General features: G+C 40.1%; 2 protein-coding genes across 6 annotated transcripts in view; one reads left to right on the top strand and one right to left on the bottom strand.

Annotated features, from left to right (window-relative positions):
* Nucleotides 1-13753, top strand: part of ADAT1 (adenosine deaminase tRNA specific 1) — a 26718-nt gene extending 12965 nt beyond the window's left edge. For 4 of the 5 annotated variants that reach the window (XM_054269496.1, XM_054269495.1, XM_054269497.1 and 1 more), the window contains 2 exons: nucleotides 1675-1761; nucleotides 6458-11535. In XM_054269496.1, the coding sequence (XP_054125471.1) occupies nucleotides 1675-1761; nucleotides 6458-6590 (220 nt within the window). In that variant the 3' untranslated portion in view covers nucleotides 6591-11535. Of the gene's footprint in view, nucleotides 1-1674; nucleotides 1762-6457; nucleotides 11536-12549 lie in introns of those variants that run through there. The other variant, XR_008482724.1, reaches the window with a different exon arrangement.
* On the bottom strand, nucleotides 11632-16351 carry GABARAPL2 (GABA type A receptor associated protein like 2). The gene is made up of 4 exons (XM_054269507.1): nucleotides 16218-16351; nucleotides 15852-15907; nucleotides 13760-13932; nucleotides 11632-12212 (listed from the first exon to the last, which is right to left on the bottom strand). The coding sequence occupies exons 1-4, from the start codon at nucleotides 16249-16251 to the stop codon at nucleotides 12122-12124; spliced, it is 354 nt and encodes a 117-aa protein (XP_054125482.1). The 5' UTR covers nucleotides 16252-16351; the 3' UTR covers nucleotides 11632-12121.

Raw genomic sequence — 16351 nt, 5'->3', positions numbered from 1 at the left:
TTGGGAGAAGCTGTTGACTCCCTTGAAAGAAGACAGGCCCTGCAGAAGGACCTTGACAAATAAAATGGTTGGGCAATCACCAACCACATGAAGTTTAGCAAAGACAAATGCCAGTTTCTGCACATGGCACAGGGTGACATGCATATATGGACAGATTGGGGAATGAGAGGCTGGAATGCAGGGCCGCGGAAGGGGACCTAGGAGTCCTGGTTAATGGATATGAGTCAGCAGTGCCCTGGCAACCAGGAGGGCCACTCTCATCCTGGGGCCATCAGGCTCGGCACTGGTGGCTGAGTGAAGGAGGGAACTGTCCTGCTCTGCGCTGCTCTGGGGCAGCCTCACCTCCTGCGGGCAGTGTTGGGCACAGGAATATAAGAAGATAAAGCTCTAAGCGTCCAAGGAGGGGGCCATCAGGGATCATGAAGGGTCTGGAGGGGAAGCCCTACAAGGAGCAGCTGAGATCACTTGATTTGTTCAGCCTGGAGAAGGGCAAACTGAGGGCAGGCCTCACAGCAGGCTACAACTTCCTTGTGGGGTGACACAGAGGTGCAGGCACTGTTCTCTGCTCTCTGGTGACCGATGGCGGGGCCTGAGGAATGGCTGGAGCTCTGTCAGAGGAGGTTTAGGCTGAGTATTAGGTAAAGGTTCTTCACCTTTACCTAGAGGTAAAGGGTGGTTGGGTGCTGGAACAGGCTCCCCAGGGCAGTGGTCACAGTGGTCCGAGTTCAAGGAGCATTTGGACAATGCTCTCAGGCACATGCTGGGATTATTGGGGTTTTCCTGAGCCAGGAGTTGGACTCGATGATCCTTGTGGAGATTCTATGATACTATGCAATTTTTGATGTTCTTAAAACACATGCTAGCAACATAGGAAGATTTATTTTTTTTAATTGATTTTGTTTTCAGTGCTTGTGGAGAATCAGTTTGTATTTGTTGCAGAACTGAATCTGTCATTGTTAAGACAAGTACACAAAGATAATTAAATAGAGGAAACAGCTGGGCCATTCAAAACAAAACTACACTTTATAAACAATGATTGGATTCTGGTTGCCATCTCTTTGAGGAAGTAGAAGGGCTCAAAGCTGACAGATGTATATAGTATCTTTTAAAGATCTTTAAAACTTTGTCTCACTTTATTTTTTGATGAGCCTCTTTGTATTTAACTGCCCTGCAGCTGTTGCTGAATGTGTCCTCATCACCATTGTGAAAACATCAGCATTGTTTCAGATATTTCTGCTCCTTCTTTTATTTGTTTTGAATAATACAAAATTTAACAGTTTGTAAAAAGGTTCTGCTTGTTTGTGTCCCCTGTTCTGGGACTAGTCCTTCTGGCCTAAACCTTACTGGAGCTCTGAACTGATGACAGTGCAGTTTCATGCAGATAACAGTGTGATATTAAAGTGTTCATTCTGCAAACTGGTGAGTGCTGGCTGGGAGAATGGGGCAATGCAGCTTTTTGTCAATATAGCATTTAAAACTAAGGGAAAAGGCATGTGGGCAGCTTGGATGGGGTAGAAAAAGTTAAATGATAGAGAAGTTTTTACATTCACTGAGAAGTGAGCATAATGCTTTCTATCAAAAGTGTTTAGCTGGGATGTTCTGCTGTAAGGTGGAGTGAATTTATGATTTTTTTTTCCATCAGAATTCCTAATTTTAAATTTTTTTTTATATCAGATCCAAAATCTGTAAAGTGGAACTCTTCCATAAATTCCAAAAGCTGGTGACAAGTATTTCACAAGAGGATCTACCAGACTCTCTACGGTAAAGACATTATCATTGCCTTTAGAAGAATGAATTTATCTTAATGAAACTGAACAGTACTGTAATGATACAGTATCTGCTCATGAATCTCATTTTAGATAAGTCCATTGTTAAAGTTTGATACTTGAAAAATGTGGAAAGAGACGCAAGATGAGGAAGTGGTGTTTGTTTTTGAAAACATGAGCTATTGGATCAGCTGCCTGCACCTCTCTACCCTTGGATGTATTCAAATCCTACATCGCAAAATTACCATGGAGTTACTGATATCTAGTTGGTGTTCAGTAATTCTGTCAAATTCCACTTCTTTGATTCACAAGAAGGAAGAATTTGAGTAAAAAAAAATAATTTTTTCTTTGTTTCTCTTTTTTTTAAAGTTTAGGGTAAAATCAGTTTTCAGCTTAGCATATGGTGGAGTAAGAGCTACTAAAGTGAGATGGTGCTCTTTCTGCATTTTTCTCTCATATGGTTGGTAAGGATAGATAGGGCTCTTTCTGCAGTGCATATGTTGCATAAACATTCTTCTTTCTGGGAAGAAAATAAAGCAGCTTTTGTCTGAAGACGCCATAATTGGAATTTTCCTTTACATTATTAAGAACAAATTTGGTTTATCAGACTGGAGTTAATTACTTCCAGTAATCATCCAGTGTGGCATAGCATTATGTCCATTATGTATTTGGTGGTGTACTATAAAGCGAAGCATAGTTTCACATGTACAGAAACTTAGTTCTCTTTATTTTAGAGACTTCTGGGAATGTAGAGGGTTCCAAATCCATTGCTAAGGAAGGTTTATTTTATTTTAGACTTACTTCCAGATATAATTTCACCAGCTTTAGGATGCAGTTGTCCCAACTCTTGAGCCAGTTTAACTGCTTGTAGCTGCTGATGAGGTGGTCCCACAGCAGTTCACCAGTAGCCAGCTGCTACTGGCTGTTGATTCGTGTTTTCTCCCTTTTATCAGTAGCATTTCTCCAATCTCATGATGAACCAGTTCAACTAGGTAATGTGGCTGAAAACAATTTCCTTGTCTTCTGTGTTTTCTCTCGGACTAACGAACTTAATGGAAATCTGAAACAGATGAAACCCATGCCAAGGAAGTAGGAGGCATATGTGACTGAAAGAAGGGGAGATAGGCCATTTCAGCCCTTCATGGTACTAAGATAGTAGGTGCAACAAACTTACCCAAAGTGCACCCTGGCTCTTTAATTAATGGATCTTGCTTGCATTTGAGTTCTGTTGAATTAAACATTGCATTTACCTTCTGTGTCTGTGGAAGTGTCTTGTAACTGTTTCAAAGTTTCAATGTCAATACAGACCATGCTATTGCTGAGATGCTTTAAACTGATTCTGTAAGTAGAGATACTTTGTCCTTAAATCAGTTTGAAATATAAAATTTTTAGCCTCTTTTGAGTGGGCATTTGTCCTCACTTTTTTAGCCATCATAATTTCCTCAAAACAGACTTGAACTTGTGCATTGTTGGGTAGGTGACTCATTATGCTGATCACATGCTGCTTACATAAAGTCACTTCACCTCAGGGCTTTTCTAGACCACTGGCCTTGTTTCCTTTGACTTTTTTGTCCTCTACTGTTTGTCTGTCTGGGCTTCTCCTGACTAAGTCCAGCTGATTCACAGATGTGACATTGTTTTTTTACTGCACAAACTTTATTTATACAGAGGAGGTGCTAGCTCACCAGTCAGCTTGTGCAGCTGGTTGCCTTGGAAGTATTTTGTTTTTCCTCCTCTTCTTTTGAAAAGCAAAATTAAAAAGTGTCTTCGTGTTGCTGTTTCCTTCATCTTCCCTTTTTTTCCCTACATGGTATTCTGATGTTTTGATTTTTCTTTCCCTCTTGGAGTCTGAGTGAACTTCAGATAAGAAATCCTACACTCTCCAATTGTTTCTTTAAACTTCTGTGTATTTAACTGTTACCAGTTTTGTATTTTCTTCTCATTCAAATGTATCTTGTTATCTCTTCCCGCAAATGGTTGGCTCTAAAGCTGTGCTATCACGAAGTTTCCTTTTTCCACTTTGACCCTAAGTTCCTTCCCTGACTCTTCTAGTCCACTTCTCTTGCCTTCCATTTTTTCTGATCCATCGAGGAATGCTCATTCTGTAATACTTTCAGATTTGCTGAATAGCTTGTTTTGTAGTTGTAGGGTATATTAAGACAAGGGTTGTTCTTGATGTAATGCTGCCTTCATTTACTGTTGTCCACTCTCAGACTTGGGAACTGGGAATTTAAAGCTTTACATGGAACTGATTCTATTTTGATGTTATTTTGGTTTGTTTTTTTGGCTTTTTTTTTTTTTTAATTTGTTTTTTTGGTTAGTTTTGGTTTGGTTTTGCTTGTCTGTTTGTTTGGTGTGTTTTTTTTTTTGTGTGTGTGCGTATATCTAAATCTGCTTCTCCTGTTTTTTGTGACTTTCATATTCATTCTTCACACAGAAGGATCTGTGTGGGTACTGTTGAATTGGAACAGGTAGACAGCCTACTGGGGCCAGAACTTTGCTGGCTCTTCTAAAAGGCAAATTTAGGTATTTGTAGTAGTATAGCTTATCTAAGATCTTAAGCATGACATTCATCAATTTGGGTTTTTTCAGGATTTAGTTTATTTGCTTTCAGATGAGACTGAGGAGGAAGTGGTGTTTGGCTGGTATGAGCTACTTCACCAAGAACCAGATAGTACTGTATAATGCTGTCCCACCTTCTTTCTTCTTTTGCAGTAATTCTTACGATCTGTCTTCTGTGCCTTACTTCAATTCTCACTCAATAGGTAGACTAATGTTGTTTATTTATTACCTGTTACCGCCACCTATCATACCTAATTTTCTTCTGTTGATTCCCTCTCACATTATCATTTTGAAATTACTGGTGCATAAATTGATTCCCTTCTGTTGATTCTCTCTCACGTTATCATTTTGAAATTACTGGTCCATCTTTTTTTTTCTCTTTTCATGTTTTCCATGCTCACTGTCAAGGGAATGGTGACACACCATTGGACAGTGTTGTGCTATTGCTAATCTGAATTGTTACATAAAATCCTCTGCAGTATTATTTGCAGATCACTTGATGGTAACATGGCAAAGGAGATTTTTTCATTACTGGGGTTTTTTTTCCCTGCTGTTAGGAAAAAAAACATGCCTTAGTGACCACCTGGGGAAGTGAAAACCATCTCTTGTCATGCGGTGGCATCCACCGTAGAGAGTCTCCAGGCATTGCTGTTTGAGCAAGGTGTGGCTGGCTGTGTGGCCCTTTGTTTGAATCTAAGGGAGACTTTGTAAAATAAACCTGCCCTGACTTTCTTGCTGGGCTTGTTAAATTAATGACTAATCCTCTTTTCTCTTACATTGTAGTCAGGAGCCATCACAATTAAGATTGTACTACTATTCTTCCTTCCTGCTCAGTTCACAATATGGAGGATTCCAGTTCCAGATCCAGTATGGATAATGGGGTTCTGTTGCCATTCCACTGGCCAGGGTGGGGGAAAGTTCTAGTGGGGCCCTTACATGGGACTTTTGAGAGCAGCTCACAGGTTAGTTTCACAGAGTATGAATAATGTGAAAGAGGTGGAGAAAGCAAAATGGATTGGCTGTGATAAGAGCGCAGGGCAGGTTTTTTAAGAGAATACATCTCCCTACATAGACAGGTTCTCCACTCTTGCACCTTTCTGAACACAAGGTTTGAAGGATAGATATATGGTGTGCTTTGCATGTCACGGTATTTTAGAAATAAATTCATGGCAGAATGCTGAGTGCCTCAAACACAGCTTCTGATGATCTGCTGTTATGGTAGAGCTGTGGGGTTTTTTTGGGGGTGCTCATAATTGCCTTTGAGCTTGAGAGCCTGTTTTAGAGGTTAGTGCAGTAGTTCTCAGAGCTCACAGATTAGGATTCCTGCAGTAGTTTGGCTCTTTCTCTTTCTTGGTGAAGGTCATGTTGCCTATTCTCTTCCCTTCATATTGGGTTTAATGTATAAACATTGTCTATCCCATGTGGCTGGCAGGTGTTTTGGCAAAGGAAGATGAAAGAGGTTGGGAACAGAATGCAAGGAAAGGAAAAAAAAAATCTTCATGAAATTGTCTTACAGGCACTTGTGTTCAGATACTCTAGACTTGCATTTCCCTGTTTTGAAAATCGTTGGTGTAATGTACTCGGCAGTGACCAGTTGTTCTGCTGAGACTGTGGGGCATAGTTGCTACTTGAGAAAGGGGAATGACACTAAAACTGTCGTGTCTCTTTTGCTTTAGGGAAAGAAAAGAGAGTGTTTTTTCCTTTGTCTCGTTCTTCCCTGTTAGTTTTTTGTTGGAAAAGAAAAACTGTCTAGTTCATTCTGTCCTTTTCCAGCCTGTTTTCTAGCATGCTAAAGCTACTTTCACCTAATTCAAAGCACCCTAACTACCTTTTCAGCTTTGCTTCAGTGGCTTTTGCTGTCATGGAAGTTTTCTGCGGTCACACAGTCAAACACAAACGTTTCTAGTGCTAGAAGGGTTGTTTTGCTTCCTTTTGCAAGTTTGATGACGATGTCTAGCTTTAAAGCCTGGGTGTCTCTAAGTCTCCCTAGAAGAGAATTTCACTAAGTAGTATGGAAGAGTTCATAGGAGATCGTCAGGTCCTTAGATGTTTGATTTCTTTTTTCATTTTGTGACCTCATATTCAATAGGATCATAGAATTGTTTTCATTTTTGTGCATTTTCTGTCAGGATGAAGACACTAAAAACCTACTGGGACTACAAGGAAGCTGCGTTAAATTATCAAGAAGCCTGGAGAGTGCTGCGTAGCCAAGCTCTGCTGGGTTGGGTCAGGAATGCCAAGGAATACCTGCACTTCACATGAGAATCCATGTGACTATGTGAATCCAGGAATAAGCTCTGGTCCACAGCAGATACCTTTGTAATTCAAGGGCCAGAAAACGACACCCTCTAGTTTATGTGCTGTGAAGAGACAGGAGTGAAAAGGAAAGCCATTTAGAGAATAATTTTATTTTTACTGAGTTGAAGCCCCCTTTTTATTGAAATATAGAAAAGGATCACTGCTGACTTTAAATTCTGAGCTGCATGAAATAATATGCTTCCAAAAGAAAGGAAGCAGTGCTGTGCTATCCTGGTATCTGAAAGTAGAGCCTACCAGCCATAGTCATTGCAGTGAAAGAAATGTCAACTGAAATTCAAGCATTATTATGGAAAATTTTAGTGCCACTTTTTTCTTCCACTTCTCATAATGTTATTGTTTTTCTGTTGCTGGGACAACCCTCATGTATAGTAAGTAATACTTTCATAATTCTGAGCTCTTCTTGTCTGGTGCATGGAAGAATTTTCTATGTCCCTCAGCCCCATTGCTTCTAACTGGAAAAACTAGTTCTGTTAAAGTGTCTCTTTTTGTGGGAATCCTTAATATATGCTGCTATTTGCTAAACATAGCCGCAGATATTGTCACAGCAGAAGCAAAAGCACTGGGAAGGAGTCTGTGTCAAATAATACTACTTATGATATTCTGTGCATCTCAGTTTCAGGACTTTGCCAGATAACATTTCAACTGCTTTGCCTCTGTAGGCAGGAAAGAAAACTCCTGAATGACTTGGTTCAAATTGGCCAATCCTGTGTAATTACTGGCAAACATTTACCTACTTTTCAGTGTTTCAAGCACCGTCCATCTCCGTGCTCCCTTGTGGGAAATGGTCAGTTAAAAGCAGAAATGCTTCAGCTATTTATGTCACTGGCCCTTGTGTTCATTAATAGCTTGGCAAAGGTGGAGATGCTTTGGGGAGTATTGAAAGTAGTCTCTGGCATGTTCCTTCTATTTTCTCTTGCCATTATGCTTTATTACCAACTAACATCTGCATGACAAGACAGTCAACACTGAGCAGTTGTGGGGGAAGCAGTGTGTAATCCTCCTTAAACCTTCTGTTCCAGTTATTGCCTTTTGTGAGCAATTTCAGGACTGTGTAACTGCTCCTGAGCCCATTCCCCTTTTGTATTTTTCTCTTGTAAACCACGATTCATAAAATATTTGGACAAGGCAATGTCAGGATGAAGGAAGTGGATAATTTAGAACTTGAAAATTCCTTAGTGATTTGATTTTTTTTTGTTCTTTGGTGGTCTATAGTTTTGGATTTGAAAAATGGGCACAGCAGTTCTCCAAACAGCCTTTTTTGTCAACCTACTGAGCTACATATGGGACCAAACAGTACACATAACGTTACAGTATGAGAAGTGATAGCAGCAAATCCTTGTTACTTCACACTCAGGCTAACTTGTCAAGTAAGAATAGTTCTCTTGTTGAAGAAGTAACAACTTGAATTCTGTGTGTATATGCCCATTCTCTCAAATCCAGAACTAACATGCAGAAATACCAGTTGTACTGGTGAGGGGGAAGTAATTTTATGTGTTTGTAGAGGGCAAGGGATTATGGAGATTAGGGACTTGCAGTAGTCATCAGAGGATAAAAAATGGCCAGATGCCATTGCACATGGGTTACAGGGTGAACTGCTGAAAATAAATGGTAGCTGTTCCTGTAATCGAGCAAGTAGTATTCCAAGGACAGAGTTCTATAGTGTACCTAAAGAGCTATCAGTAGATTTCCAGGTTCCTGACATTTGCCTTTGCTGAAATCTTGCAGAAACTATTAACTTACCATACCTAGTTTCGCATAGTTAATCAACAATGTCTGCAGTGAACCTGCTGACCAGACTGGAATGTTCCCATTTCCTATTCAGCTGCAATATTAAAATGGGTTACATAAGACTAGTTCTGTAGTCATGCATCAGTTTTCACATAAGCAGTTATATGGTTTAAATTCTTCTAACTCTTTTATACAATTTGAGCCTGGCTGTTAGGATTGTTGCTGGTAAGATTTTTTTGTGAATTTCTAAAATACTTGTGAACTGTCAACTGTTGCTGTTTTGTTGCCTGTCAGATTTAAAAGTAGTTTTTGAGGTGCTGAACACTGATGCTAACTTCACTTCTTGGATGGAGCTGAGGATATATTTAAGCCTTGAGCAAGTCAGTGAATATGCAAAGAGAAGGAAAGAGCTGAAACAGAACAGCATTTGAAAGGCTGAGGGGCTAAGCCTGTGGGAGCTCATCCTCGACTGGATGGCATTTCTGTGACGGAAAATCAGTATTTAAATGCTGCATTTGTTTCATTTGAAAATGTCAGGAAATGCTGTTGGCAGTACCATGAAACTGATCTAAAAATCAGAAGGGAAAAATGCAGAGATAGGAAAGAACAGTCTCTGCTTTTGTAATTGGTAGCAAACTAAACTTGGATCACTGTCAGCAGGTCTTTGGAAGAATTGCTCCTGGAAAGGAACAGTTGATATGTTCCAAGCCTGTATCACTCCTTTGCGCTGGTATAGCTGATACCCCGAAAAACAAAGATAGGCAGGGCACAGGGAGGACAGCAGAATGCAGAGACTCTGCCACAGGAAAGCAGAGTTGGCAGGGAGGGAAGCAGCAGGAATGAAGTGCCCACAGTGCATGGTTAATGAGGACAAGCAAACAAGTGGGAGTTGAGAGCAGCAGAGCACAGGAAGGCACCAAGATTCCCACCATATGTGTAAAATGAGCACATCTGTATTACCCAGATAGGGCCTTGCCTGTCCCAAACTTGTTTGGAGACCAGTGGCTCTTAATTGCCAGGACAAAGAAACTGTAATCATTGAGTAGAATGTCTCTAACAGCATCACTGTTAGAGGTGTTATTCTGTTTTCAGTCCTAGTAAGAAGGCAGGACAGACTCCCTGCATATCTTGAAGGAAGTCAAAACTGGAGCATAGAAACAAGTGGTTTTCTCCAAGGGTGAGAGTAATCATGTTTGACCTTGAGGCTGCAGTTCCACAAAACCAGATGTTAGCATCCCACTGTCTTTGGAAAAGCAAGGTTTTGATCTTCACCGTGTACTTCCACTGCTCACCTTAACACAGGCTGGAAGGCTTACTGATCTCAGTACATTGCGAGTAAACTGAAAAATATTTAAATTGCTATATTTGTAGAAAAACAAACCACCAGCCCAAAACAAGATGCAGCCTTTCACTAGGAGTAAAAAGATCTCTGCAATAAATCCGTTAAGCATTAGAGGAAAGGAAGAGCCGGGGTTGTGCGGCTGAGGGCAGAATTCTGTTGGCAAGGAGGAAAGAAAGGCATGGGAGTTTTGTCTCAGACTATCTGATAATGTCATAAGAGGGCTGCAGCAACAACAGGTACATAATACACACAACTAAAATATATACATGTAGAAGCAAGGTATTTCTTGAGGAAAGACCATGTAAATGGTCTAAATTTGGTCTATAATAATGTCTATAATGTGATAATGGTCTATAATAATATACTAAATATTGACTGAATGCTGAATTCATCCAGTACTGGTTTAGTTATATTGGAGATAACATTTCAATTTAGCTTAAAGATAAGTCACATAGAGGTGTTGCTGTCTTTGTTTTTTGTTCAGTGCACCAGTTGAAGGGTTAACAGAAAATGAAGATCATATGGGCTCAAATGCTTTGTAAAATTTTACAGGAATGTCCTATCTAAAGGGATGCATTTCACCTCTGAATTTCAAAAGGAAATCTCTTGATATTTTATTGCCATTTAACATGTATCTGCAGATGAAAAGTGAAGTTACTGCTGTAGAACATTTATGCTTACATTCTCTGGAACTGCTCGCGTGTCTGGGCTCCTGAATCTAAACTAATAAATACAGAGATGTTAAAGAGAGCAGTTTTGTGGGGGTTTTAGGGGCTTATGAAGGGTAATCCAAAAGTTACCTCAATCATAACATCTTCCCTTGGTTTTAGATCTGTTTGCTAGCATGTAACTAACTTCAGCATTTTTAAGTGTTTCTTACTCCTCTGTTAACAGCTAAGAAAAAATATTACTTGGTGAGTGTAGAAAAATGGTACCATTTCAGCATAAAGGAAACAGAACATTTTCCAGTAATAAAAGGTAATTCAGAAAATGACAGGTGAAACCACTTTTCTTCATTCTGAATCAAAAATTCTGTTAAGGGTAAACATTAATGTGTAAAAAGGGAGTTAGAAGTAATTTAGGATGGAAGCCCTGACAGAATGTTGCCTAAAGCAGTGGTTTACAATGCAGCGCTATTCTGACTAATGAAAGGCTTACTGAGATCTTGTAACTGTGATGTAACTGTTGACACAGTAACTGTGATGCATGTGCTTACTGCATCTGAAAATGCATTTTCAGATGCAGTAAGCACATGCATCACAGTTACTGTGTCAACACGCAGTAATAGGGTAGTGTCAACCTTTCACAGGCTCCTACATTCACATTTTTGAGTCCTTTTGCCAATACATGTGAATGACTGCAGAGCTAAACAATTCTAGGTGTAAGGTATCGTCGTGGGGGTTTGAGTTAGTATGAATTTGATTTAAGTTTGGAAGTGGTAAATTCCACTATAACTGGAAGCATTTTAAGAACTAGATTCTTAGGCACCACATAGTGTGAAAATGGATTAAAACTTTTTAACAGGAATCTAAACTGTATTTAGCGTTTCCTTGCTGGCTTAGAAAGGTCAAAGTGATGCTAATTCTTCAATGCAGTGTTATCCTTTAATATCAGAGTGCAAACTCCAGCACTGTGCAATTAGGTCATTTAGCTGGTTTTTCCACCCTCTCCCACACAATCCAAGGATTTGCCTCTAAATAGAAGTAGCTGTGAGATATAGTAGCTCTGAAGCTATTTGTTTTGAAACCTACAAAGAGCTCCTAGTTTCTTCCTAGTGGTATCAGCAACCACACACTAAAGTTTGAGAAGCTGTACAATGTCTAGTAAGTAACAGAAGCAGCTGTGTAGCATCTAGTAAATGTGCTGAGTAACTTTCTGGCCAAAATGAAGGTAAAGAAATGACAGCACTGCCTGTTTGTGACAGGAATTTTTATTGTACTTGTTTGTTAATTGAGAAAGGAACATACCAGCTCAATTCAACACGATCAGCATCTTGCTCCTGGCTTTGGATAAGCTAGCAAATCCAGTGTTTCCAATACTAATTTATTCTTTTTATTTTTCTTACACAAACATCTCAAAACAGAATAAATGTGTGTTCTTCTCTTCATGTTTTAGTAGTCCAACTACTTTGCTTTATTATTTAATCAATGTCATCAAATGTATCCCCCCAAAGAACTGAGGCTCTGGGAATTCATAGCTGTGAGAAAAAATGCTGCACAAAACTAACAAAACTTTCTTTTTATAATTTAACAGTCTAATAAAACAAGACCTAGCAATATATTAAGAAATAAATCCAGTTACAAATGCATGTATATAGAAGGAACTTCTGAGGATGTCAGAACAGAAAATGATCAGCTATTTACAAGATACACAGCAGGATGATACAGTAGCCAAGACCCACCATTCAGAAACCAAATGTGTTCTCTCCACTGTAGGCAACATACAAGAATCCATCCTCATCCTTTTCCTTCTCATAAAGTTGTCCCATAGTTAAGCTTAAAAGGGAAAAAAAGAGAAATGGTTTGCTTGGCTCATGCAAGTTGTCAGTGTTAACAGTCAGAACTTCATATAAACAAGGATTAATAAAAGCTAAAACTATTAAGTCTGTGTATAGGTTACAATACAAAAAAAAATGAGTGTAAATGAAAAGCAGTTGACTCCTAATTTAGAGAAATGATCCTGGACTCTGCAGAGTAAATTTTCTTTATTTCTTCACAAATGCCTTTGTCAGAATGCTTCCTTATTTTGTTGGAAATTGGTCTTTATTTTGAAATCAAAAAGAAACCCTAGCAATTACTTGGCTGCTCAACTGCTCCAACCATCTATTTACAGATAGTTGGAGCAGTAGACATCAGTTGGGTGCACAAATGAAGCCTCCTCAGCTCACCTTTCTCTGACTTCCCAAAACTGAGGAAAGGCTAATGAACTGAAAGATGGAGATGGATGTGAGTGACAGGGAAAACAATGACATCATTCTGCCCAGGAGAGGAGCTGGGAAGATTTGTAAGCAGTACTTGAAATGGAAGTGAATTGGTGAGTAGTAAATAGATCACCAATCATTGACATCCTTCTCTCCTCATACAGAGGTTTATGAGCAGAACCATGAACAGATTGTGGTTTTGTTTATTGGTTAAGAAGTTACCATTTTTACATTAATATTGAATTATCAAAGCCCTGTTTTCCTAGCTGAGATGTTACATCTTATTATGAACATGTGAGAAGAGACAATGGATCTCCCTTTCCTGTGCCTAGCAATTCTGTAATACTGTTATAAAGATGACATATAGGCATTCTCAGTATTGTTAAAAGAAAACAAGCAGAAAAGGATGGTTCTCATGGATCCCTATTGTGTATCGGAGTACCTGGAGGGACTCTTTCTTTTACAGTTAAGTATTAAGAATGATATCACATCTAAGGCATGTAATGACATACTATTTCCTTAAATGCTACTAAAGTATCTAGTGTAGAAAGTTGTAGTTGCTGCTTGTGCTATATTCTGTTATGTAGGAGAAAACAATAAAAGTTATTCCTATATAAAAGCAATGCAAAAAACCTTTCTATTGCAATTATTTTTTTTCATAGAAAAAAATAATTTAAAAAAAGAACGAGCAGCTAGTTTGTAATGTTACAATTTCTTTGTAAACTGACAGGTTATTGGTTTTTTTCAGAATAATTTATGGCATTTGCTATTGAGTATTTAATGTGCAACCTTTTTTGTTATACTGAGAATCATTGTTTTCTTGATATTGATGATGTATGTGTTTTTGCACTTAACCAAATGCAACAACATCATAACTGCAAAGCTCACCCTTGTGCCATGGAAGTAAATCATAATATATTTTTCAGTCACCTTTCTTTTCAGCCTAGCTCAAGAAATAAGACGTTTATCAAATTCATGAGGAAAAAAAAGTTCTAGTGAGATTAAGATGTGACAAACATCTCCCAAAATCACCAAATGAGCCTTGAAGAGCAGTGTTACTCGCCCTCTAATATGCACAGGCTTGCTGTAATGATTCTGAATACCAAGTGAATAGCCTCTCACCTGGATTGTGGGACAGTCTTGTCTACAAAGAGGAATATTGCCTTCTCAGATGGCAGTTGAATCCTCTTCCTGATGATCCACATGAACTGGGCCACGGTGATGTCAGACGGAACTAAGTACTTTCTCTTGTCAATATCAACAATCTGAGATCCTGAGACCTTCTCCACTATGACCTGTAAAGTGCAGGTATGAAAGTCAGGCTCTTCAGGATTGGTATGAACAGACGGCTTTGGTAGATTGTTTGCTCATACAGGCTTACAGTGGTGAGTAGAGGGGATGAACAAAAAGGTTTCCTGATCACAACCAAATCAGAGGTAAAACTGGCTCAGCACTGTAAAACCTGATTTTACAGCTGCACTGAAACCTACGTTTATATACACAATGACTTGAAACTTCCTATGCCCATGTTTGGCAGTCATGGGGTAAAAAGGTGTGTTATGCCTTAAAGACACCTGTGACAGGAAAGTACGCACATCACTTAACCTTTTGTACGCTGATGATACGAAATTACTGCAGCGTGGACCCAAAGCTGAAAATGAACCAGCGGTGAACCCTAGACACAAGTAAGGCTAATAGTGTCCTGGACTGCATTAGGCAAAGGACTGGGAGGTGATCCTTCCTCTGTACTGGTACTGGTGAGGCTACCTTTGTATTCTGCTGAACTGACATTTGGAGTATTCCGTCATTGCTTCGGAAATCAGAAACTGACTACAGCAAGGAAAGATAGCAAGGTGGCCACAAACAAAACCAAACAAAAATAAACCAAACAGAAAGCAACAGGTGCAGGGGGAAGGATAATTAAGTATTGCTAGTGAAAAAGACCCGATGCTCACTGTACTACACAAAGTGATTCTTGAAGGAAAAATTCAGCAGGTCAGGAAATGGGGTTTACACAAGGTTCCAGGGTCTCCATTCCTTAGCTCTACATTACAAGTGAAACATTTAGTTTGAAAAATACTTCTGACTGTTAAATTGACACCAACTATTTGGTATCAATGGTATGTGGCTCAATTTGAATCATCAAGCAGAAAACATACTGGTCCAGACAAAGGATTGCTGCAATTTGAGATTCAATTCCTGTATTTGTCTCTACCTTGCTGTCCATCCCTGATACAGCAGCATGTCATTATGACTGTGAGTTCCTATGGTTTTTTTTCCCCATAGGTTATCAAGGATATTTTTGAAATGGATACATGGATACTGTGAAGATATATGGTCAAGGATGCTGCAGTCTATGTGTGAGGGAATAGTTAGTCAAGAGAGAACAGCATGGATCATATCAGCTCACCAGATTACAACTGGACAAAATCTTGTGACTTTGTGCAACTGAGCAGCAGAAAAAGTCAATGGGAATGAAGATTCTTCTCTGGGCTGTGCTAATGGAAAAGTTACCAAAAGGTGAGAGGCAGGAGTGGCATTAACTGGCATGTGGTCAGATGGGATGTGGGAAGTTTTATACTCAAGCAAGTCAGTTGAGAATGTGGACATGTTGCTAGCTGTTCCATAAGGATGTGAACTGTGGTCTTGTCAGAGACTGAAATATGTTAAAAGGGACTGCAGAGAGAAGAAGAGAGCTCATTCACTATTTAGCAGATTGGTAGGTATTAATGCTCCTCCAAGAAAGGAGGGGTCACCACTCACATTGGCTCTTCAAACAGGGTTTGCATGGGGAGATTCACCATGATAACTGGTTATAGGCATGGAATTCATGAGGGATATCATCTAACTAATTTAGCCAGGTTGGAAGATGATCAAGGTTTCTATAGTCTTTATAATCTTTCTAAGGATCAGGCACAATCTTCAAGACAATTAAGGTATTTGGTGGGATATAATTGCCATTAGAAGAAAGCAGGACCATGATATACCATAAAAATCCCTGGAAAGTTTTTAGAAAGCGTTTTTTTCAATATGCACTAGGGCACAGGAGGAAATGTTGGACTAGTTATATGTGTTTGGGACTTCTTTAAAACATCTAAGGACACAAAATGGGAAATTAATTTTCTTAGTAGGAGCTCATCAGAGTGGGCAGGATGGAAGCATTGTATCCACCTTTGCCTGTAAGTAGTCTGTTGAAGCTGGCTTGGCTACTCACCGGGACACGGTCGGGGTATTTGGCTCGGATTTTTGCGGACTCGACACATCTGTGCTCTGTGAACAAAACTCGTAATTAGTCATTGCATAGTAATTATATTGCTGGTGTCCTAGGCCGGGAGGGCAGCGCCGGCAGGGCCGTGAGCCTGCGGGGAGCGCGATCACATTCCCGTCTCCGAGCGGGTCTCCAGATTTTCGGGGAGACCGTCCCCGGGCATCGCACTACCCTTCGGCGAGGGCCGCCAGCGGCTGTCCGCCCACATACAAGACCACCGCCTGGGGAAGCCGACCGCGACAGATGGCGACACGGGAGATGGAGGGCAGCGGGGCCGCTGCCAGGCAGCGCCTGGCCCAGACCCACCCTTACCCAGCGCGTGGTCCTCCTTGAACATCCACTTCATGGTGCAGGCGGGCAGGGAGCGAAGCCAGAGGCGGCGAGGCCCGTGTGCGGGGGGCGGGGGCTCGTGCCGGGCCTGTCGCTGTCACGGTCCCTGTCACAAC

Source organism: Melozone crissalis, unplaced genomic scaffold (assembly GCF_028551555.1).
Source record: "Melozone crissalis strain CALT ecotype California unplaced genomic scaffold, PUWL_Pcris_2 ptg000007l_1, whole genome shotgun sequence".
Classification (NCBI taxonomy): Eukaryota; Metazoa; Chordata; class Aves; order Passeriformes; family Passerellidae; genus Melozone; species Melozone crissalis.
This window is presented reverse-complemented; position numbering and strand designations above follow the sequence as displayed.

What these genes read in the sequence shown, in the direction of transcription:
- GABARAPL2 (XM_054269507.1), bottom strand. Translation starts at nt 16,251, where the DNA reads ATGAAGTGGATGTTCAAGGAGGACCACGCGCTGG. An exon ending in CAAGGAGGACCACGCGCTGG is followed by an intron (nt 15,908 to 16,217) that starts GTAAGGGTGGGT and finishes TTTTGTTCACAG; the next exon opens with AGCACAGATGTGTCGAGTCC. An exon ending in AAGACTGTCCCACAATCCAG is followed by an intron (nt 12,213 to 13,759) that starts GTGAGAGGCTAT and finishes TTCCCTTTTAAG; the next exon opens with CTTAACTATGGGACAACTTT.